General features: G+C 41.6%; 2 protein-coding genes across 2 annotated transcripts in view; one reads left to right on the forward strand and one right to left on the reverse strand.

Moving 5' to 3' along the window:
- Positions 1 to 712, forward strand: part of chd1 (chromodomain helicase DNA binding protein 1) — a 66,720-nt gene extending 66,008 nt beyond the window's left edge. The window contains exon 36 of the mRNA XM_080743714.1: positions 17 to 712. Within this exon, the coding sequence (XP_080599840.1) occupies positions 17 to 365 (349 nt within the window). The 3' untranslated portion in view covers positions 366 to 712. The remainder of the gene's footprint in view (positions 1 to 16) is intronic.
- A 6,670-nt stretch (positions 713 to 7,382) lies between these two features.
- reep5 (receptor accessory protein 5) lies at positions 7,383 to 24,597 on the reverse strand. The gene is made up of 5 exons (XM_080743776.1): positions 24,289 to 24,597; positions 23,601 to 23,694; positions 16,295 to 16,433; positions 8,330 to 8,498; positions 7,383 to 7,764 (listed from the first exon to the last, which is right to left on the reverse strand). The coding sequence occupies exons 1-5, from the start codon at positions 24,407 to 24,409 to the stop codon at positions 7,715 to 7,717; spliced, it is 573 nt and encodes a 190-aa protein (XP_080599902.1). The 5' UTR covers positions 24,410 to 24,597; the 3' UTR covers positions 7,383 to 7,714.
- Between the last annotated feature and the right edge of the window lie 898 nt (positions 24,598 to 25,495).

A 25,495-nucleotide genomic window follows, 5' to 3' on the forward strand; every position in this document is an offset into this window, starting at 1 on the left:
TTTTTTCTCCTCCCAGATACTACAGCGACGGCAAGCACCGGAAGCTGGACGACCACCACCGCTCGGGCAGCAGAGACCGCCGCTCGGACCGCGACGTCAAGGAGCACTCCCACTCGGACCACCGCTCCGGGTCGGACTCCTACCACAAGCCGCCGGGGCCGCCCCGCGACTCCTACCGCTACCACTCGGACTGGCCCCCCCCGGAGCACCGGGGGGGCAGCGGCGGCGGGCCCCCCCGCTCGCCCCGGGAGCGGGAGCAGCAGCAACAGCAGCGCTCCTCGCCCTACGACTCGCGCTCGCCTTTCGAGTACTCGTCGGACCACCGGAGCACGCCGGAGCCCATCTGGAGCAGCCGCAAGACATAACAGGAGGCCAACCCCGGAGCCCCCCGCCGCCCCCCCGACAACACCACCACCAACCGCTAGAGCAGTGGATCTCAAAGGGAGGCCCCTTTCCACCGGCAAAAGAACCGGTTCGGGTTCTTTCTTTTTCCGCCTATGGGATGAACCAGAGGTGAGCTTTTTCCACAGAGGACCGAATTGGTTTCCGAACCGTAAAAAGCTGGTTCCGCGGGCCGGTTCGCAAGAACGAACCCAAGGTTCCCAAGAAAGTTGCCATCCCATAGGCGGGGAGAAAGAAACTAACCGGTTCTTTTTTGCCGGTGGAAAAGGCCTCATAGTGTGGTCCAGGGACCCTTCCTTTGGGGGTTCCGAATGACCCCTTTAAAAGGTGTGTAACTCTGGCGAGTGTACAAATGGAACCAAATGGACCCTTACGGGTCCATTTGGTTCCATCTGTACACTCTCAGAGTTATGGGCGTCCTTGAAATAAAAGGTTTTTTGAGAACTACTGCACTAGAAGGCGAGGCGTAGATCTGGACTCGGCCCCCACAACCACAGAAGGGCGGGGCTTAGGTCTGGACCCAGCCCCCCCTCCCCAGAGGCGGGACTTACCTTTTTTTTCCCTTTTTTTTTTTTTTTTTGGACCCAGGCGGTGGTAGTAGCCATAGACATTGAAACACAGGAAATGCCTTACGGGGGGAACTTGTAGACCAGAGTTGTACTAAAAGCACTGTTTCTCAAAATGTCGCTGTCGGGCGGAAACCTCGCGTTGTCCGGAGGCTGTTCACTTTTTCAGGAAGCGGAAGGAAAACCCTCCCGCGTTGCAGTGGCTCCGATGTGTAGTTTCCGATTTTAGTCGTTGGTTCATTGTATCAAAGGCTGAAAGAAGCCCAAACACACTTTTTGCCACTTTCACATTCAAACGTTTTCATAATTAGAGAGAAAATAGCCGATTTGCAAGCTCACAACGCGTCGCTTTGAACGTGACGAAACGGGGCATTACATTTTACGGAAACGAAATACGGAGAGACGGTTTCCGCCCATCAACGACGATCCGCTAGCTCGGTAGAAAGTGGGGTCGGCTTTAATCCAATGGTGCGCAACATATCCTGGAGGACCGTGCCGAGGATTTTTGGGGGGGGGGGGAGTGGAAAAGTGCATATTTTTGTATCTTAAAGAGTCTAAAAATAAGCTGCATCGTGCTTTAGAAGTTCACAGGATGTGGCGTAATTTCTTTGATTATTTTTATAAAGTGTACATTTTTTTCTTTTCTTCTCTTTTTCTTTTGTTTTTATTAACGGATACGATAAACCCGGGAGTGCTGTCTTGGTGTTCTCATCACCCATACCCACCCCTCTCCCACGACACTGGATCCCGTGCGCGGCGGCTCTCTCTCTCTCTCTCTCTCCCGTCGCGCTTTGGTTCTCGAGTTTTGATTTGAGCAAGTGTTATGTCGATGACGTTGTATTATATATGAATCATGCTGAAATGTAAAGGGTTTCAAAGGCTGGCCATCGGACGTACCTCGTTTACACTGCTTCTCTTTCTCTCTCTCTCTCTCATCTGGTTTCTTAAATTTCTTTTACCTCTCAAGCTTGAAATTATTTAATTTTCCTGTCTTAGTCTGTAAAAAGGAACGTTGTTTTTTTTTTCTTTCTTTTTTTTTGTGAACAACCTGATCTCTTTTTCCATGAAATTACACAAAAAACTGTAAATTAATGTAATATAGGAAGTCAGTGATTTTTTTCCACTCAGGCGGATTTTACTATAACCCCCCCTCCCCCATCGAACTCAGGCATTTTTTTGGGGCAGTTATATGAAAGAGTTTTTTCGTACCACAGTTATTAATGATAATAATGCTATTCAGAATGTAACTTTTTTTCTTTTTCTTTTTTTTCTTTCTTTTTTTTTTAGGTAATGGGGAATCTCATTGGTTATGTTTTGTGAGCGTTATTCCTTTTTCTTTTTTTGTCAGTTATATTATGTCTGAAAAAAATGATTTCTAAGTAATGAACATTTCAGTCTGGAAATCGAGAGTGTTGTTCGAAATATGACGTGCCCGCTAGATTTCGAATAAACTAGATTTTTTTTTTCTTACATAAACTTTTTATTTTCCCCTCGCCGTTGACTTTTTATTTGTTTCTATGTAGGCAATAATGTCCAGATCGTTCTATGCAGCCATGTATTATTACATAATTCTACATAATTATTATTATTATGTACTATTATGTCACCAAACAACAGCTCAGTCGAGTGAAGCCCCCTGTTACAGGCTGTTGTAACACAACACTGTTGTACATAGAATTTTTTTCCTCTATATTTCAAAGTTAATTTACACTGAAAAATGCATGAATTTTTAAGGTAATTGTTTTATACAGGTTGTCTATGAAGCCATTAAACTCGAATCTCTGTACTCACTTGTACGACACAGTCTGCAGTCGCTGGACTGGTTTCATCCTTTTGTTGACTGGGATTACAGTCGTGGTTAAAAGTATCGGCACCCTTGCATTTGTAAAACAGAAAAAACAAAAAGAATCTTCCAGAAGCTTGGCAAATGAAAACATATTTTGCATCAACATACAGTATTTGGTTTGCAGAGGAACACAACATGAAACTAGAATAAATACAGAATCCTAGCTCATTCTACACAGAAACTTGCATACATACTTAAATACACAGTAATTGAATTTCAAGCAGGCTATTCACCTGGAACTCACATGTGGTGAGTCCAAGTTGACTTTAATCTCTAGTAACCACTAATCCACCCAATGGAGTAAAGCCCTCATTCTGCTGTTTTTGTGTCACACACTGAGCATGGACCAAATAAAAAAGAGAATTGTCAGGAGGTCAGAGGTCAGATTGCAGCCAAACATGGACAATCTGAAGGCTCCAAGTCCATCTCCAGAGACCTTGATGTTCCTTCACTGTGCACATGCACAATCTAGACGATTGTGTGTTTTTTTTTAAAACAAATGCAAGGGTGCCAATACTTTTAGCCACAACTGTACATGTGGATCCACACGATGCAGTGATCATTTTAATGATTACCACCTCGAATGTTTTGTTGTCTTCGTTGATACTCCTGATGCTGCATTCACACTCAGTTGGAGTGAGAATGAATAATACACTTATTGAAATCATCAAGCTCACGTCAGACGAGCGAAAAGCATAAAGCAGGGGTCTTCCCACGGGGGTCCGTCCAAATCTTTGAGTGATAGAACGTTTTCTTCTCTCGTTTTTTAATGTTAACCACTTGAACCCTAGTGTCCATATTCTGAGGACTTTAGCAAAAAAAATAGCAGATCTACAAGCTCACAACACCTCGGACTGCGAGGCGTTGTGAGCTTGTAGATCTGCTATTTTTAGCAAAGAGGTTTGGTGTAGAGGTGAAAAAGAGCAGACTAAGAACAGCGAGAAAAGTCAAGTTTATTAAGTATTGACGGTTCAAGTGGTCAAATATCTGAAAACACAAATTGACATGAATCCAAAATACACTGACGATCGTGCTGTCAAACGATGAAACTATATGGAATCTATGATAAGATTGTGGGGGTCCCTGCTTCATCTTTCTCTCATCTAAAGGGTCCTTGGCCTGAAAACATTCAAGACCCCTGGCTTAAAGGCTTGGTTTAAAAAGAACAGGGAACTTTGGCTGATGGAAAGAATTTCGGCTAGGTTCCGTTCCGTTCAAATAGTCAGGGTGTCGATATTGTGCATTTTGGCTGACTGGAAACACTCTGCTACACCGCATCTTTCTGGGAATGGGCTTCATTAAAAAGATGCTGCTACACCTGTGGGTCTCAAAGTGGGGTCCAGATACCCTCATTGAACCATAAAGGTCCATTTGATTCTATTTGTACACTTAGAGATATGGGGGTTCTTGAAATTAAAACGAGTTTGAGAACCACTGTGCTACCCTAAATGGATGTCTTAATTAGTATAATTGGAAAGACCTGTGAAGGAAGTAAGGAAAGAGGCCCAATTCCGTTCCAGTGGAGAGGGTTTTTTAGCTGTATTTGCTAGTGTGAAGTGGAAGCCAAGCTCAACTTGTATTTTGTAGCCATAAAAGCTACAAGTGTTAATTGTATCTTTGCCACGGGTCATCAATATGTCTATACTTATGTATATTTTATTTTTATTATAACATTTTTATTATAATGTTCTTATTTTGATCATAAGACCCATAGTATGTTACTATGGGTATGTACGTAGTATGTTACTACTACGTCACACTTTTGGCCCTACTCTAGCACTGTTGCCCCTATCCATGCCAAACTTACACTCCTTGGCAGGCAAACCACAACCTCTGCCCCTGATTTCTCACATGCCCCTCTTCTAGCGCCACCATGAGGTTGCTTTTTGCAGACAACATTAATGGACACTGCTACTACAGATGTTGCCTAAAAATCATGCATGCGACCTGGCGGTCGCTTATCTCCCGATTAGGGAGTCTTACTGGTTTATTGTCGAGTGAGAAAACAATGTTGCACATTAAGTTAATCATCTGGGGACCCTCCAAAATAATTTCGGGACCCCCTTGGGTCTTCTTCCAGGGGGTCACCAGCCAATTTAACAGAACAGCTGAGCCTTATTTTGTATTAAGCTGTTTAAAAATAGCCGATCTCTACAACAAACTCCTTACAGATGGGCGTCTTCTGTGGCCAAATGCATATTAATTTGGAGAAAATATTTGAGAACCATTGTTATATAAAGACCAGATGGAAGGGTTATATCTCCACACTGGCCAGGGAACGCCTCGGGTATGCTACCGGAAGGAGTGGAGGAAGTTGCTCAGGATAGGGAACTCTGTTACCCCCGCGACCCGATTCCGGACAAGCAGTTGAAGATGGATGGATGGATATACCAACTCAGCTCCTAGTGGGTTGAAGACATTCATAGAAACAGTTTGCCCAAAATGATTTTTACATCTTCAGCAGCGTTGTGCACCGTTCCATCCCAGGTTAAGTTTAATAATGGTCTCCATTTATATACTGTAGCATCTTTATTTTATCCAAAGCACTTTTCAATGTGCTTTCACCCATTCACAATCATAACACGTTCAGACTGCTTCGTGTTATAATTCTCCTACAGAGACTGCTGTGTGTACTGTGTAATGCCTCATTCACATACAGAAAAGCCAAGCTAATGGTTTGCTTGGTAATTCAATAAAATTTCCAAGCTGGAAAAAAAGCTTGGAAATTTTAAAAGCTGGTTTACATAGAGAATACATTGCTTTTCTCAGTGTGAATGCAGCATTAGTGTAAAATACGCGTTGCAATTAGGCCTACTTAAACCACTATCCTGAATCCAGTAAATCAATTCCATAACAGGGCTGTAAGTGACATATTGTGCTGAAACTTAGTGTTCTTTTGTTAAAAACAGTCATAATTATAGTGTTTGTTCAGTAACAGAGGCCTCCCTGTCTCTCCAGCTCTTAAACAGAATATACAAGTGTAGGTGCTACAAATTTCAGTTTCAATAGGCCTAGTGTAGTTTTCCATTTCCAATATTGTCTGTAATTGTCTTTTGTTGCACCCTTCCAGTTCCGCTTGTTTGTCCTGTATTGTGAATGCATTCTAGTAACCCGACCTGAAAATACATGTTCTGTTTACTAAAGCACCGGAGAGACCATGGCCTCGGTAACCAGGCTTTTATTTTGTATTCACATTCAGAGAGACAGGGACACTAACCCCATATAGCAATCATTACTATCGCACTATATCTATTTTAACAATATGAATCACTTACACCACCTTTAACTAATAGTCAAGTTCCAAATAGTTGTGCATCATCACCATGCAAACACCACAAGGAGCCACTGAACCATAGCACTGAACAGTAAATGACCCTTCTATTTTTGTCCTATTCCGCCACCTACTGTTCATAATTGGAATCAGTTCATCTACTGTAGTTTATGTTATTTAGTGTTACTAGGGTTTAAATTAGCTATAGTAACCAATGTTGCTATTCTGCGCTTGTCCTAACAAGCAAATATTCTGTGAAAAGGCTCAAAAGCTACTGGTTGTGAACTTTTAGATCGGCAATTTGCTGTATAGAGATTTGGTGCATCTATTGTAGCTGTTAAGTGGTTAAGCAAGGGATACAACTATACATTGATATAGGCCTACAACTAATAACTTATGCTCCCTGATGCATATGTTATTGTCACTGTCGGGTGGAAACCATGTACATCCAAAACCATTACTTTTCATTAAATGGAAAAAGGATCCTAGAGTTATTTGGTCTTAAGCTCTTGTTAATAATTTTCATTGTATGGATAAACCCACAGATAGGTGGCCACTTTTCATTTTCACTTCAAGCATTTTTCAAATAGCCGAAAATAGCAAAAAGAAATTGCAGCTCTACAAGCTTGCATTGCATTGTAAATTGGCTGTGTTTGCTACTTTTGTGACACATTTGTGGGTGAAGAAGTAGGACAGGTCATTCATTTACAAAGAAAACGTAAAAATGTCAATATGGAGATACAGTACAAGGTTTCTTCCCGACAGGTGTATGATGTAAAATGTAGGTTATTGTACACAGCGGAGTAAAGTAACTAGTTACATTTACTTAAGTAGTATTGGAGATTTCCAATCTCCAATACATCTACAATCCAAATATCGTACTTTTAATCTTATGCAATTACTTGAAAACTTCAGTTACTAGTTACTTTGCAGAACTAAATAAACTGTAATATAGAACATACAATAGCCAGTTTAGCCCTTTTTTATACCTAGGCTATTTGAAAACACATTTTAAATTCCCGACTTTTACTAGCGAACGAGTGTCCATTGCAGTATTGATACTTTTGTTTAAGTAAAAAAAAAATACTACTTTTTCCACCACTGTACACATTTTCATACCACAACGGAACGCATCAAGGATATACAGCACTCCAATGTTACCATAACAGCTCTGTTTAAAAGTGCTCCATTGGATTACGATACAGATTAAGTACGGCACATGATAAATTAAGCTTGAAAATAAGTCATTGTTTGCATTCAACAGTCGCACAAAAAACACCATCCAAGTGGCAACACAAAATGGGCAAACAAGTCTGTATTTGTGTATAAAGCAAAACGGCAATACATTACAGTCAGTTTCATAGGGCAGCATAAAGGTACAATATGCAAAGTTTTAAGGTCTAAAAGCTTGTCAAGAGGGGAACAAAAGGCCAACTTCACTTTCAAAATGGCACGATTTTCTTCTTTTTTTTTCCTTTTACCACCGTGTAAATCATTTATGGACAGTGTGGAAGATTACATACTACTGAATTTAGAAAATGAAAACATCTGAAAGGCAACATTTATTGAGCTGTGGGATTGACTCTCCGCTCCGAGGGGGGGGGGGGGTATAAACGGGACGTCTGTCTTTTAGGTGGACTTCTTCTCTTCAAACATGATGTTGGCTGTCGCTCTTTTGGCTGTGGGACAAAGAGCGAAGGAACAGTCAGTGATCTGAACATAACGCGTTATAAGCACCAATAAAAATACATATATATTTTTTTATCTTGTTTGTTAGTGGTTCCCAGGCTTGGGATCTGGAATCGGAGGAACTGGATCCAACATTGATTAACATTGAGGAACCGTTTTCCTTTTTTCTTTTTTTTCACACTGTCGTGTGGTCAATACCAATACCAGTGGTTCTCATACTTCTACATTTCAAGGACCACATTAACTGTGAGAGTGTACAAATGTAACCATGAAGCTTATTTGAAAATAGGAAGAAAATTATCAGAAATTTGCAAAAAGACGAAGCGAATTTAGCCTGTTTCCATTAAACTAATGCGATTCTTGAGAGACCCTGGGTGGGTCTGTCTGACCGACCTGTTGCGTTTCCATTAAAGGATTTATGCGCAAAAGCCTTAATGCGCAAAAAAACGGCTTTATGGAAACGCAACTAGTGGTGGCACCCGCTGTGCCTACGGTTGCCTAGCCCTGATATGCAGTTCTCTCTTCTGTGAAGCATGTTTTAGAATCCGTCCGTACCTTCGTCTTTAATCTTGTCTGCAGCCTCTGACGCCTTGTCTGTGAGGTTCTTCACCACGTCGTCGATCCTGCCTTCATTTCGGAGGAAGAAGGGGCGAATGATCCGCGTGTAGATCAGCACGGAGCCGTTGCTCGACATGGGAGCCATGCACCACACCAAGAACGCCCCCTGGAGGCAGGGAAAGGGAGAGACAGAGGAGAGGGGGTGTTCAATTAGTCCCACACAACGTAATACTCATATATAAATAATTGATTATTTGATGAATGGGGTGTGCACGCAAGGGCTCGAAAGTCCTTCTAACGCTATGGACCAGAGCTATCATTGGCTCAGTAACAATACTTTTGATTCAGCAAAGCAGCAGGAGCTAAATCGCACTGTGGTGAAGAAAAAAAGAGTTGAGCTTGGAAGGCAAAGCTCTCTATCTACTGAGCAATCTTCCTTCCTACTCTCACCTATGGTCATGAAGTGTGGGTCATCATGACCGAAAGTATAAGGTCAGGGGTGCAAGCAGACGAAATGGGTTTCCTCAGACAGGTGGCTGGTATCTCCCTTAGAGATAGGGTGAGAAGTTCAGACACCCGGGAGAGACTTGGAGTAGAACCGCTGCTCCTACACTCAGAGGCGTAATTTGACCAATATCTAGGGTGTTGCAAGGAACGCTCACAGGGCACATGCGAACATTTTCGGGTTTTAAAATCTTTTGGTTTATCTGGTTTTGGGTGATTTTTATTACAGTTTCAGGTGTTTATTCCCCACACAACAGTCAAGGAGCTGCAGATAGCTGTATAGTTACTATTTAGCACACACACACACACACACACACATTACAAAAGGGATAACGTTTACGGGTGTTTTTCTTTTTTTTTAAGTAAAGTTTTGTTGATTCTACTGTATGCACTGCCCTGACTGCAAACAAACAATAGCCTACTCCACAGGTTAGGTAGCCTAATAATGCGCCAGTATGAATAAGAGAGTAAACTTAATGAAATAATTAATTGAAAGACTAAACACTGTCAAAATGAGTAAGTGAGAGAGAGAGAGAGAATGTCTGTGTGATTAGGCTTGTTGAATGGACATGACGTTGCACACCAAAAATAGACAACCTACTGTCTTGTTTCTACACAGATGGTAGGCCTAATTCATCTATGTACTGTCCTGCAAACGTTCATGGTGGAGAAAAAAACACATTATTGACTAAATTATATTTTTTATGAAAATACTAGGGTGTTGCCCCTGATGCCCAAATGACGCCCCTGCCTACACTTGGAAAGGACGGAGTCAGCTTAGGTGGTTCGGGCATCTAGTACGGATGCCCCCCGAGCGCCTTCCTAGGAAGGTCCTCGATGCACTGGGAGGAGACCCCGTGGCAGACCAAAGACCAGATGGAGGGATTAGATCTCCAAACTGGCTTGGGAACGCCTCGGTATACTCCCTGAGGGAGTGGAGGAAGTTGCTCGGGATAAGGACATCTGGAAATCTCAGTTGGAACTGTTACCCCCGCGACCCGATTCCGGATAAGCGGTTGAAGATGGATGGATGAATAGACCCCCAAAATGAAGTCAGAACATATTGTCATATTTGTGGAAGCATGCATGCATCTCACATTGACCTGACATAGCCCCAAATAACTGTTTTCTGCCTCTTAAAGCGATATTCCACTTTCAACAGGGAAATGGCTTATGGGCTTTTCTCCACACACACACACCTTCAACTTCAAACTTCATTTTAACCATAGTAGATTCATTAAAAACACCCATTATTTTTTCTGGTGACTCATTTTACCCTCCTAATATGTGAGCAGGCCGTGTTTTTTCGATAACTTCCTTCTTGAAGTTACAATGGGTGTGTGTGGGGAGAGGCCCTGGGCCTGGAGGGCCTGGTAACATTTACATCAAATATCTAAATATTGAATCAAGCAAATTTAAAACTGTTCAGGGTGTTCCTAAAAGCCTGATTAGACGATACAATTAACAAAAGTTTTTTTGAAAGTGAAATATCCCTTTAACATGTGTGACGGGTTGTCATGATCAGACACTTTCAGCGCACAATTATTATCCCTATTCTGGAGCAAAGTTGTGAGCTTGTAGATTTGCTATTTTTACGCACGCACACAGTGTTTCCCTGCTTCTGCTAAGCCTAAAACGCATGCAGGAAAAACAGATTTGTTTACAAAACAGAGCTTCTTATGTTGTGGGCTACTATGGAGTACCATAGAAGCACTTGTTTCATCAGACCAGTGGTTTGACGGTCTACGGTAGCTTACACACATGCAAATGAATGAGTCACAGGGAAGAAGGAAAAAAAGCAAACGTATCATTAGTTTCATGGCCGCGTGTCTGAGGATTCAAAGAACAGTCCTGGGTTTCGACACACCGTTACACAATAGACTGTTACATTACTGTTACATTTCTGAATGTCATGTCCTCATGCTGACTCCTGTTGCCTAATCCATTAAGACCTGGCTGGAACGCATTCATACTTAAACCATTATTTTATACTTTAAAAAATAGCAGATCTATAAGCTCACAGCGTGGCAAAGAGTGCCACACTGCAAGCTTGTAGATCTGCCAATTTATGAAAAATCAAAAATCATGACAATTTGAGCAAGTCTTTGAATATATTGACCCGATTCTATGTGTCTCCTAAATCCTAACAGGTTTCTGAAAAACCTATGTTTCCATGTCAGTGGTGCTCAAACTTCTTCATTTCAAGGACCCCCAAAATGATATGTATTTGGCCATGGACCCCCATCTCAAAATATTTAGTTCCAGGGACCCCTGGAAGCATTTATCTGTGGAACCGAGTCAAATTAAATGTAAATTCTTCAGTTTCAGAACTGGTCTAATACGGTGATTTACTCAGGGATCCCCCAAATTAACTCATTCGTAGTTTACGGCCGTAAAGCCCGTTAATTTCTCTATGTCTTTCACTGCCGGCTTCTCCAAGTCCTACCTGTTAACGTGGGCGCTCGTCCAGTTCCCATCGTGCGTGATCGGACACTGCTCGTGTGTTCGCGTATTCCATCAGCTTCTCAAATCCGTTGAAACTTTTTCAATTGATCAATAACTTCTCCATCTGTAAGCCGCGGAGCTCAGACAGTAAGCTGGGCCAAAATAGAGGACGGACTTCCGCTTCCGGTTCAGGGACTCCAATGTTAAAGTGGTCCGCTCAATAATGTGTCCGTGTAGAAACCGATCACGGAGCATTAGTTCCGGCCTATTTTAGTTGCGCTTCGATAAAAAAATGTTTTTTAATTAATTTTTATTACATTTACGGGTTCTACGGGCATGGCAGAGAAGGGGTACAAAGGGGTATTTTGATGGCAGAGTTTGTGTTAATATGTAATTGGCCGCAGACCCCTCCATCGGAAAATATTTGTGTGCCCGGGATTCTGTGGTTTGGGCAGTAAATGAGTTAATAACACTTTTATTTCTGAAAAACTTAACTTTAACTTTTTGAAATTATATATATATATATATATATAATATATATATATATATATATATATATATATATCGTCATTGTCGGGCAGAAACCTCGTATCTCCAAGTTTCAAATATGTACGTTCTTTCACCAAGTAAAGCCCTGCTTCATCATACAAGGCCGTCGCACAAAAGTAGTGAAAACAGCAGATCTACAAGCACACAACGCCTCGCGGTGCGAGGCGTTGTGTGCTTGTAGATCGGCTGTTTTCACTAGTTTAAATCATTTTTAAAATGTTAAATGCAAAACGAACGGTTTTGGACATACAAGGTTTTCACCCGACAACGACTATATATATATATATATATATATATTAGGGCTGGGATGCGATTAAAAGTTTTAATCTAATTAATTACAGGCTCTGTGATTAATTAATCGCAATTAATCACATTTTAATCGCACATCGATATTTGACCTGAGAAGCATTGTTTTCAAGTAAAACACTTTTTGTTGTACGAGTGAATCAACGAGTGAGTTTTTTTAATCTAAATTTTGCATCCACTGGGCCAAGCAAAGCGCTCTGATCGGCTACTTCTCCCTTTGCGTTTGTTGTCTCTTCTTGGTTGGTGCATCGCTATGATCGGTATGCCCGAAACTGAAGGTTCTGTGGTGCAAAAACTAAGTGCGATTAAAATGCGTTAATATTTTTTATCGCGTTAATTTTCTGTAATTAATTAATCGCAATTAATCAGTTAAAGTCCCAGCCTTAATATATATATATATATATATATATATTTATTTTTCAAACTATTATTATGAAATGAAAAGGATGATTTACTCGTGAGTCGTGACCCATACCATTCTGGGGGAAACAGTGCTGTAGGCTACGCTGCCTGACGACGGAGTGGAGGTGAGTCATGTTGTTTATGCAAAGCAGGTTGCCTAGCAACCATCTGTTGTTACGTAGCCTACACACAGCAATCTGCTGAGGCAGCTGTTAACCACTTCAACCCTCTATTGTTAGTAAAACAATGACCTGAGTTACGCTTGCGACTTGTACTTGGTACAACTTTCTCTCTATAGCAAATGTCTTCGGCAAAAAAAATAGACGATCTACAAGCTCAGTCACCAGGACAGAGATCACACAAACGTGTATGAGTGATTCTCAACCTTAAGATTTCCACGGACCCCCAGTTTGATATTCAATATTCATCAAGCCCATTTGATACCATTTTTGTCACCAAGCTAGGCTGGAGAGTATGATTTCGCTCCTGAGTCTGTGTGTGTGTGTGTGTGTGTGTGTGTGTGTGTGTGTGTGTGTGTGTGTGTGTGTGTGTGTGTGTGTGTGTGTGTGTGTTGCGTGTGGGGCCTGGAATGGAACCTGGGACAACCAGGGGCTCCGGTTCTTCAGGCGGGCTCCCTAACCATTCAGCTATGCCGCAAGCTATGGTGGCGCGATAGGTGACTGCTTCACGCTTTAACTCTTGAACCGTAGAAGGTCAAGCAATGAAAATATTCCTCCCTGGATTCCTTGAATTATGGCGCAACATACCATACACTACATTTGTGACAAGGATTTAGCATTTTCTTCATTTTGTTTTGCTTTGAGTCATGTGGTGATCAGGGGGTATAAAACATTTGACCACAAAACAACAAGAAACTCACGACACTGCATGCTGTTTTTCCTGTTTTGCATCTCTTAAGGGCTTTGCACGCTGGCCCGCAGCGTTTTTTCCGTTTGCTTAAAACGCATTGGATTTGGTGCACAATACTGTGCGGAATCCACACTGAGGATCCGAAAACGAGTCATAAACGGAGTCAATGAGATTTTACCGCATGCGAAAAGACACACAAATCGAACTGGGTTCGATCGGGGAAAAAACGCAGAGCCACAGCCACTTGCCGCACAGCAAATTCGGAGCCGGTGTGCATGAGGTCATTGAGAATCATTGGTTTCTTAAAAAAAAAAGAAATTGTCTGTTTTTTCTGTGCAAAAATCACGCCTGTCTGGCCTTTATTTGAACAGCATTTTATGGTCTAATTTAATCACATACAACAACAATAATAATAAGTAATACTACTACTAACAATAATACCATTACTAATAATAAAAATAATAAAACTATTAATAGATTAAGATTGCACCCCTATGCTCAACTTTCAAGTATACAATTACAAGATAACGGAAATCCTTAAAATAGCGATCATTTATATGATTCTATTATGTTTATACTCATGATCGGAATCTGTGCTTTGCAGTGAAGCTCAACAGAGAAAGCTCAACATTGATCAACAGGAGCAGGACATTTCTAAAGACGTTCATCCTTCCTTGCAGGCTCAAACCGCAGCGTTGTGACACATGTGCTACTGTAGGGCCTGGCAAGGTGCCAGCAGCATGACACAACTTAGCAGGAACTAGGAAATGCCCCTGCCTTAAACAAACAAGCCAGGCCAGTGTAATGTTTTTTTTTTGTGCCGTTTGTCATTTTTTTACCCTTGCAAGGGTTAAAGTGACGCCCCGGATTGTGTCCACATGTGATTAACGGTTAAGTGTCAATTCTGTCGACTAAAACTATGACAAAGAATTCACTGACGAAAACTAAATAAAAAGGAAATACAAACTAAGATATAATGACAATACTGACAGTTTTGACAACAAATAAAAATGACGGAAATGCTAGAAAGGGTCTAGCGAAGCCAAGTAGAACTAGGACAAGTCATTTCACACAAAATAGACGATCTACAAGCTGTGAGCTTGTACTGGGACTGAGCTTGTGGGACTGAGTTACCAGGGCCCAAGGTGGAGGGGCCTTAATTATTTTATACTTCAGCTATTGAAAAATAGCATATATACAAGCTCACAGCACAGCACCGAGTGCCACGCTGCGAGCTTGTAGATCTGCTATTTTTGAAAAAAACAAAGTTTGCTTCTGGGGGGGTCCCTGGAACAAAATATTTTGAGATGGGGGTCCGTGGCCAAATACGCATCATTGACATAGACACAGGTTTTTCAAGAAACCTTAGAAGGATTTGAAATATTCAAAGACCTGCACAAATGTTCACGATTTTTCAAAAATAGCAGATCTACTAGCTCGCAGCGCGGCACTCGGTGCCGCGCTGTGAGCTTGTATATCTGCTATTTTTCAACAGTTAAAGCAAAGAATGTGAGTGAATCCTTGTACCCAGGGCCCAGAATTTGGTGCGACACCCCTGCTTACTAGTACACTATTATTATAGCATCATCATCATTACTACTACTATAGTATTGTTATTGTTATTACAACTGGGGGGGGCTTTCAGGTCAGCTGACTTGCCAGGAAACATTCCACACATAGCTCCACACTGGCTCCATTGTTCAGCGTTAATTCCAACCAGCAACATGTTAGCTAGCACTGTTCCCTTTGGTTCTCTGTATGGAACTACTATTCCCAGCATGCATCTTGCAGCCAGCCAACACAGAGCAGTGGTTCTGAAACGTTGTCATGTCAAGGAGCCCCCGAATGAATATGCATCTGGCCACGGACCCCGATCTGAAAAGATGTTTGGAGCTTGCGCTCTCCATCAGACTGAGTCGAGTGCAGCAGTGTTGATTTTGACAGCAAAATTTGATTTAGTTTTAGTCTTTTGAATAAAATCCCATGTAGTTTTTGAGTATTTCCAATGTCCAATACTTTAACTTCTACTCCACTACATCTCGGATCCAAATATTGTACTTTTACTCCACATTTATTTGAAAACTTTAGTCACTAGTTACTTTGCAGATTTAAATTATAATACTATTATAAAACATGCACTTAGCCCTATTTTATGCCTAAGCTATTTTCAAACACTTTGTACTTTTACTTTTAGTACTTTAAGTACATTTTGATGCCATACTTCCAGGCGACTGATTTCCACCATTGGGATAATAAAGGTATCTATCTATCTGTCTGTCTGTCTATCTATCTATCTATCTATACTTTTACTCGAGTACATTTTGAATTCCGGACTTTTACTTGTTAGGCTGCCCCCACACCAAAGTACCTATGAGGGTGGATTCACCATCCCGCATGCATTTCAATGAGAATGGAGCGGTTTCAAGCCAGTATATTTCTCTGCAAAAAAAAAAATTGCTCCATTCTCACTGAAATGCATTGGCGGAATGGGGAATCCACTGTCATAGGTATTTTGGGGTGCAGTATAGAGTATATTCTACAGTATATTGCAGTATTGATACTTTTATTCAAGTAAAAAAAAAATGCAGTACTTTTTCCACTGGAGTCCTTTAGCTCAGGACCACCCTTGAACCCTCACAAAGACCCCTGGGGGGTCCTCGGACCCTGCTTTGAAAACCACCGACAGGAATGAAATAAGTCTTAGGACTTAATTGCGTTCGTCCTGAATACTGCCGCGGCCCTTTTGCTTTTATTGCATTTCAAATAAATCAAATCAGATCAAATGACTGGCACGCAGGACATTACCTTTCCTATGTAGTAGAAGGACATTACCTTTCCTATGTAGTAGAAGGACATTACCTTTCCTATGTAGTAGAAGGACATTACCTTTCCTATGTAGTAGAAGGGGAACCACGAGAGGAAGATGTCAGCGAAGAACTCGGCCACGCTGAACACTCCGTACACCACCCAGTAGGTCAGCCATTTTGTGTCATCGTCCTTGGTCGCACTCTCCACTGCTTTTATCCTGCGGGGAGTTAAAGAGAGACCATCACTTACTGCAACGTTTTCAGGCCAAGGACCCCCTTAGTTGAGGGAGAGATGAAGCAGGGACCCCCTCATAGATTACATCGTTTGACAGCACAATCATCAGTGTATTTTGGATTCATGTCAATTTGTGTTTTCAGATATTTAACCACTTAAACAGTCAATACTTAATAAACATACCTTTCACTCTGTACTTAGTCTGCTCTTTTTCCCCTCTACACTGAAGCTCTTTGCCGAAAATAGCCGATCTACAAGCTCACAACGCCTCGCAGTAGATCTGCTATTTTTGGGCTAAAGTTCTCAGAATAAGGACACCACGGTTCAAGTAAAGAGAAAAAGGTGGACCCCCTGTAGTAACTCTGAGCTCTGAGGACCCCCTGTTGAAGACCCTTGACTTACTGTATATGACCTGGCACATTGTAAAGAGCTTGGTTGGTTTGGTTTAGTTTATTAGCACATTGTGACATTAAATAGAAAAATTCATGTATCAAAAAGAGACGTTATTGTGCAAGAAAAGGAAGAAGCTAATAGGCCTATTTGGAATCCTTTCCTCAGTGGAAGGGGTCATTAAATAGCATACGTTAAAAGTTCAATAAGAACAGTACAAAAGAAGAAGTGAAAACACAAGAAAGACTGCACAGGAAAAGAAAAAGACAGAAGAATGAGTAAGAATCACACATCAGAACTGAATCATATGGCTTCAGTGAAGAAGAAATAAATAAGATATACGTTTTTAATGTTGCAAAGGAAAGTGATGACTTTAGCGATGCGTCTAGAGAGTTCCACAATTAAGGGCCTCCATATCTATGAAAAATCTATGTTTTGAAGTACGACAGAACAGATTAATACAATTTATGTATCTCAGTACAAGTTTTAAGATTGTCTTCATGCCTTCTGACTTTATTAGTCCATGGGCCCGACGGGTTGTCGGTATCAAAAAGGTGGCAAAGGTTACCATGCATTTTTGAAAAGCTCTATATCTGTAGATTATATTTTGGTATGATAACCCTTTCTTAGACCCAGCTAAATTGGTGTTATCAGCCTCTAGAGTTGGTGTCCCATTAACATTACATTACAGGACAAAAGGTAAAAATATTAATCTGCTTTTAGTAGCATAAGAGGGGTCAAACTAGGGAGTTTTCATGATGCCGAATCCATTGCAAGCATCTGTTTTGCACAAAAAACATTCCTTGGGCTATAAATGGCCTCAGAAGACAATGCATCTATGGGTGTGCATTCATGTTATTCGGAGGCATTAGGGTTTTATTTCTCATGCTAATCAGTCTAAAAGCGCCACATTTTGCACAGATGTAGCCCAGGGCATGATCTAATGATTTAGCTAGGGCGCCCGAGTCGGTGACCTTCGGGCTCCAGAAAACATCCACAAAACTCAGAAAAGTGATGACTCATCACTTTTCATCACTAAACCATTGTTTTTCTGGAGCTGTGGCGACCCCAAAGGTCGCCGACTCGGGCGCCCTAGCTAAATCATTAGAGCATGCCCTGGGCTACATCTGTGCAAAATTTGGCGCTTTTAGACTGATTAGCATGAGAAATAAAACCCTAAGGCCTCTGACTAACATGAATGCACACCCATACATGCATCGTATTCTGAGGCCATGTATAGCCCAAGGAATGTTTTTTGTGCAAAACAAATGCTTGCAATGGATTCGGCATCATGACAAACCCCTAGTTTGACCCCTCTTATGCTACTAAAAGCAGATAATGTTTTTGCTTTTTTTCCCTGTAATGTAAAGTTAATGGGACACCAACTCCAGCGGCTGATAACACCAATTTAGCTGGGTCTAAGAAAGGGTTATCATACCAAAATATAATCTACAGATATAGAGCTTTTCAAAAATGCATGGTAACCTTTGCCACCTTTTTGATACCGACAACCCGTCGGGCCCATGGACTATATCCCCTCTCCATGTGTCCGGCAAGGATTTCAGCCACTCCTGGACGTTCTCGCGTTTCCGCGAGGCGGGTCTTAACTCAAGCCTGGTGGGTTTAGGAAACACGCTCTTTAACTCATACCCTGCAAAAAAAAGACGTTTTCTATAATAAAAACGTCTTTTTAACTATGGACCTCCCTGCCAGACGTCTTCTGGACGTCTTTTAAAAAAAAAAAAAAAAAAAAAAAGAATTTGGACCTCCAACAGTGTACTAGCCATGATCGCGATCGCGAAATTGCATGTTTAACCCCCATACCAACCCCATCTTTCAAACATGGCAGCCATGTTTGTTTACATTTGAAGAAAACATAAGGGCTGCCTTCTCCTGAATGCCTGAACGGATTTCCAAGCGGATTCTTTTGTTTGAAAGCTGTGAAAAGCATGCACATGCATAGTGCATGATCTGTGCATGAATGTGTGCACCAGCGTGCACACTATTTTTTTAACCCTTTGTTGGCGAACCGGCAATATAAGAGGTCCCACTTTAAATATGGCACCGAAGAAGTTAAACATGCAGGCAGCACAACAAGTTAAAAAAAAACACACCGCAGGCATGCAACAAAATGCCACGGGGCTTGTTTTCATCGACGTCCATTAAACATTCAACACTCCAAACAACAAGACAAAGCAACCGTGCCAACAACTACAGATACTGTAGTAGTTATGGTAGATAGTAGATAGTGTCACTCATGGGAAGTGAGCCTCCAGGGAACACATTTGGCCAATTTGAATAGAGTATTATCCTAGGCCTAGGATTATTGACTGCTTTAACTATTGAAAAATAGCAGATATACAAGCTCACAGCGCGGCACCGAGTGCCGCGCTGCGAACTTGTAGATCTGCTATTTTTGAAAAAAGTCGTGAAAATGTGTGCAAATCTCTGGATCTATGTATTTTCAAAGCGAACGCTTGTAACTCAAATTTTGCTTCTGGGGGGTCCCTGGAACTAAATATTTTGAGATGGGTGTCCGTGGCCAAATAAATATAATTTTGGGGGTCCTTCACTTGAAAAGGTTTGAGAACCACTGACATAGTAGTCTCTCAAGAACAGACTAACTGAGCTCCAGTTAAGTGAAAAAGACCTTTTCTTTGACGATGGCTATAGCCAGATTGTTGACATAGAAACATAGGTTTTTCAAAAAAATCTTAGAAGGATTCAAAAGACACTTATAGAATCGGGTCAAAATTCTAATGTTCACGATTTTTCAAAAATAGCAGATCTACAAGCTCACAGCGCGCTTGTATATCTGCTATTTTTCACTGGTTAAAACATTCAATAATTCTAGGCCTATTAAAGCACAATAACACATTTGTAGATGTTTGGATTGCGTTGTTACCATGGCATGATGACCAATCAGAGACATATCTACCCCCGTTGCGCCACAAAATGAATCCAAAAATAGTCTCCTTGTTGATTTGCATTGCACAGCACAGTGAAAATGCCAGAAAAGTGCTGGCAGCTAGCTTTTTTTAGGATTTTGCTAAAAGAGTGACTTTGAGAGCTGATTCACCGTGCAATGTAAGACAATGAGGAGACTATTTTTGGAATATCAATTTCTAATCAATGGCGCAAGATATACCCCACCAGTTGGCCTACATCATGACAAGGCAACTACACAACCCAGACCTCTAACAAAGTGTTTTAAGACTAGTTCAGGCCAAAGATTTGCCACTAGACTGAAATGGTAAGTGACCCTCTGCTATGGGGAACTACAGTCATGCACAGAGTTGATTACCCGATATCAAAGATTCTTAATATAGAAGATATGGCATCCTGGTTGGAGCCACTAGAGTGCGATGGGAGAGTTATCAAAAAACAACAGGGTTAAGGCAGCGGAAGCTTGTGATTGGCTGCGCGGAGGTGACGAAAGTCTGGGGGACGGACTAAACCTAACCTTAACCTCAGTAAAACTAACACTGGTGAATGCTAACCTGGTGAAATGCTAACCTGCCGACGCTGGTGAATGCTAACCTGGTGAATGTTAAACTGGTCGGACCAACGGTGCTTAACCCAGTTGCTTTTTTGATACACTCGTCTCGGACTGAAAGACCTGCAAAAAATACTCTCCCAGAGTGCGACATGGTACACAAAGTCTACAAATAGCCTCCTAAGTGGGCGCTGGCATCTGACGGCGGGAAAATCTCGCGCACGTCCCATGTATACTGCCGCTGGGTCCCGCGAGAGTGTGTTGCTGGGACAGAGAAAAGTCGATAATAAAGTTCATTTTCTCTTGGTCTGTCTCTCCGAAAAAAGCCATTTTTAGTATGAACATTTTGGGAATATTGTGTGGCTTGTGACGATCCCGTTCAATATTTAGTTCGGTGACCATGGAGCTAAAGAATGGTTCAGAAGCTGTGTTCACGTTCACTCTCCCATTGGAAATTAATCAGTATCAGAAACACTTTATTGCCAAATGCGTCACAAGGACAATTGACTCCAACCTGCTTCCCGCCTCCTAAAAAAGGTATCAGCCTACTAGGGATTGGACGATACGCGATATTATCGTTTATCGTGATAAAAAACACTCACGATAATCGTATCGTGGAGATTTAATTCATCATGATATCATCCTCCGTCTTGCACTGGGATCAATTCGCGATTTCTTTCGTCACAATAATCGTGATATGAAATGTTCATATCGTCCCATCCCTACCGCATACGTCACGCAGATACGGGAAGTAAACCGGAAATGCCACGTCCTGCTATTTCCGTCTTGGCCGATATTCAACACGTTTGACGTGCCGGGTTCCTTCGCCCTGCGGGGAGGATACCAAGTGGCAACACATCAGCATGTCGGCCGGCATTGACCGCATTTCAACTTGCGCTAATCGGTTGGCTCCGCGGCCGGTTCGCCTTAGTTATTATCAGCCACTTTTATCATTTTATCACACCCCGCACTGTGATAACAGCCTGCACACAGAGTGTACATTGTGACCATGCCTGCTATGGAACACCATGTACCACACTGTACATCCAACACTTCATATAGTTGTTGTCGGGTGGAAACCTTCTATGTCCAAAACCGTTTGTTTTGTACTCATCATTTAAAGGACAACTTTGTTTGGATTCGTATTTTAGATTGTAATTAGAGAAAATATGAGATGAGTGTTATAATGTTTTCATTTACTGCTTTCTATCGTTTTAGCCGTTTTAATGATGTTGATTTCAGTTGTTGGGGGCATGTGTACAAGTGTCTGAAAATAGCTGATCTACAAGCACACAACGCCTCGCGGTGCAAGGCGTTGTGTGCTTGTAGATCTGCTATTTTCACTACTTTCGCGCGACAGTCTTGTATGGTGAAGCAGGGCTTTGCTTTACGAAAGAAACGTACGCATTTGAAACTTGGAGATACGAGGTTTCTGCCCGACAGTGACGTTATACGGTATACGTGCACGGCTAACCTCCGGTAATGAGATAAACCTACAGTACACACACACACACCTCGCCCTGTCTACACTGTGCAATAAAAGCTCATTTTGTAATCAGACCAACACCCTGTAAACGCAGTGTTGTGAATTCCCTAAACACTGCACACTGCACACAGCAGCTAGACAACAGATGGTATTCGATAGATAGATAGATAGATAGATAGATAGATAGATAGATAGATAGATAGATAGATAGATAGATAGATAGATAGATAGATAGATAGATAGATAGATAGTGCACATACAGGCATTTGAGGGTGTGGCCGTGTCGGCCATTGACTGTCTTGTCTTCGTAAACGATGATAAATATTTTATGTCCCAGCGCAAACCTGTTCTCAAAATATTGTAGCCTGGGGAACATAATATCACAATGAGAATTATTTTCAGCTTTTCTTTTGTTGGAGATTAGAATACAACCTTAAGACCCTTGATGCCTGTAGTTAGAGGTAGGGATGCATTGTTTTGTGTGAATAGTTGGCAGTTATAGTGAGTCTTTACTTGAAATTTATGGAAGTATTGAGTTCTAAACAAAAGGACCATCTTTGGTAATTGGCATAATATGAAACAAAGATTGTTCTTGGCACACATTTGCACTTGGGAAAGCAATCCCTAGAAGACCAGGGAACTGTAACTGAAGTTCTGGGATTTTTGTTTTGTTTTATTTTTATTTTTCAAACCGTAACGAGTCACAAAAAGAAGCCAAATCCACGCAAGAAGCAGCTTTTGTTTGAACCTCCTCAGACACACTCAAGTAATTCCCTTCCCATATACACATGTAGTCACTGTAGCAAAAAATACTCTCTAAACAATGCTCATACTATGCTGGCCACGATGGTTAACTCTTAATTATAATGTCTCCTAAACGTGCCAGAGCCGTCAATTGGATATGGCTAGGTACTGTATGGCAGCTGCCATACATTGGCTACAGGGGGGGGGGGGGGGGGGATGTACTTCTTGTATATTCATCATGCCTGTTGCTAAGGTATGGCAACATGACCGGTGTCATAGACACCGGTCATGTTGCCATACCTTAACCTTTGCTGAACTGATGCCACTGAAACGTGCTCTGAAAATGCCCACGGCTCACACACCCCCCCGTCTGAACACTGGAGAAAGGAAAGTGGGCACAGTGCCCAGTATGGGCTGCAGTGACTCCTCACTATGGTCGTTGTTACGAAAGCGGAAGTCAAACCCCACATGTAGTCCTAGTGGAAACATCCTAACTAGACGCATTGAGGCTGACATCATGGCTAGATATACAGATCCTTCTCGAAAAATTAGAATATTGCAGATGCCATAGCACCCCAAATCATAACTGACTTCGGAAACTTCCCAGTGTTTTCAAACATCTCTGACTTCAGAAGGTTGACATTTCGCTATTATAAATCCTTGTTTTGAGTGGTTTCGTGTAATAGTGTAATATTTTGAAATATGGACTTTTGAAATTCATGAGATGTATGCCATAAAAATTCAAAATTTTAACAAAAAAAGGGTTGGAATAATTCACTGAATGTCCAATGTATCTAGAATATATGAAAGTTTCAAGAAATTGACAGTTTCAAGAAAATGTAGGCTACTTTTACACAATATTCTAATTTTTCGAGAAGGATCTGTATATGCATCATCAACATCATCACTGCCACAGTCACCTAACTACCTGTGTGTGTGTGTGTGTGTGTGTGTGTGTGTGTGTGTGTGTGTGTGTGTGTGTGTGTGTGTGTGTGTGTGTGTGTGTGTGTGTGTGCGTGCGTGCGTGCACTTACGATATGTACGCCGGATACACAAAGCCGATGAGGTTGCATAGCAGGGAGGCGCCATATCCGATCACCAGATATATGGCCACGAACCCTATGACAGCTGAAAGATGGAGAAACCGTTTAAATGGACACGTTATTCACAACAAAATAACGCACACATAAAAAAATAGACATTATTCACAACAAAACAACAAGAATAGAACACTGTCCACTACAAGCAACATAACAAAAAAATGACATCCACTACTAATTCTGTGAAACTGTTACATTGTTACTCCTAATGCGTTGGTTCCCTTCCTCTTTAACTGGTGTGATATCAATCTGATTCTGACCGGAGATCAGCCGCTATACATCTATTTCCCTATAAGTGAATTATGCCTTGTCATAGGCCTACCATGGTAATCGCTCGCCGAAAAAGAAAAATGGCAGATATTATATGGCAGATATATCTGCCATTTTTCTTTTTTCGGCGAGCGACAGCGTCTTTAATCAAGAGATCATAGATCAGTCGCTTTTAGTATTTCCAAAAAACGTCATGCGACGGTACATAGGCTGCCGTAGCTCGCCGAAAAGTGGCAAGTTTTTACCATCTCACACAACGCTTCACAATTCATCATCTGCGATTTATAAATGGCAGATGATGTAACCGATCCGCAGCGGTAGGTAGGCTGTTGTTCTTTGTATCGTTGTTTACCCAGCGCTATGTAGGAGCGGTTCACGCCCGTCCTGGCCTCGATCTTGGCCAGAACGTCCGTCATCAGGTTCTTCTCCTGGAGGAAGGCGTCAAATCTCGCCTTCAGCCCCTGGTTCGTCATGGTTGTGTGGATGATCGGTGGCCTGCTATAGGATGTCTGTCTGGATGGTGGATAGATATAGATCCACACAGAGATACGACTGTTTTAGTCAGGCAGGGAGCGTGTGTAGGTCTGCCTGGGTGTTGGAGTGTGCGTGTTGTGTTGTTGATGAGTGAAGAACTGCGACAGCCACCACCACCATGCAGCAAGGGAGGAGCGTCGCTTCTCTGCAGCCATGACGTCACCGAGTACCAGCAAGTTACCACCCCCCATCCTTGGTCCAAAGTGTAAATGTAAATATCACAATTGAAATACATAAATATATACATTTCTGTGATTTTTTTTTTAAATGTCTTTTGAATTGTTTAAAATTAATTGTATTTATTTTTATTTTATTTATTTATTTAGCCTATTTTTTTTTATTATTATTTTTTTTTTTTTGGGGGGGGGACTAATGGACAATGGTTGAAAAGTACTCACGTTTTCTACATACTGCATTGTAGAAATACTCTGTAACAAGTAAAAGTCCAGAATTCAAAATGTACACACAAAAGTATTGGTATCAAAATGTACCAAAAGTAAAAGTACAGAATGTTTGAAAATATAGCCGATCTGCTATTTTCAAACAGCCTACGTTTAAGGTTTGGCTAAATCGGTTAATGCATGTTTTAGTGCAAAGCAGTTTGTTTTGGGCTGAACGGTTATAATTGTGTTTTAGGCATAAAAAGATTGGTATTTTTAACTTATTTTGCTGGGGACCCCCTGGAACGCCCTCAATGACCCCTGGGGGTCCCTGGCACACACATGGAGAACCACTGGGTTATACACAGAATATAATAGGCCTAAAAGCAGCACAAATGCTTCATATTCTTTTGTAAAATAAAAATAAAGTATTTAAATAGACCTTCTGACCATCCATTCTTATTGTTTTGGGATGTAAGTGCCTAAGATTTGAACACGGCTGGGTCTCCCGCATGAAAGTCAAAACATCCTAACCATCATCAGACCAGAGGGATGTCCCTGTGGGCCGGGGGAGATAGCCTACTAGATTTTAGAGGCCATCAGGCTGAGGTAGTGAGTCACTCTGCTACATAGGGACAGCAGGCA

This window comes from Nannobrachium achirus, assembly GCF_963921795.1.
Source record: "Nannobrachium achirus genome assembly, chromosome: 15".
NCBI lineage: Eukaryota > Metazoa > Chordata > Actinopteri > Myctophiformes > Myctophidae > Nannobrachium > Nannobrachium achirus.

Excerpts from the sequence above, each read along its gene's own strand:
- reep5 (XM_080743776.1), bottom strand. The coding sequence starts at position 24,409 with ATGACGAACCAGGGGCTGAAGGCGAGATTTGACGCCTTCCTCCAGGAG. Across the intron at positions 16,434-23,600 it reads GTGTATCCGGCGTACATATC|GATAAAAGCAGTGGAGAGTG; the intron begins GTAAGTGCACGC and ends AACTCCCCGCAG. Across the intron at positions 8,499-16,294 it reads CCTTCTACTACATAGGAAAG|GGGGCGTTCTTGGTGTGGTG; the intron begins GTAATGTCCTTC and ends CCCTGCCTCCAG.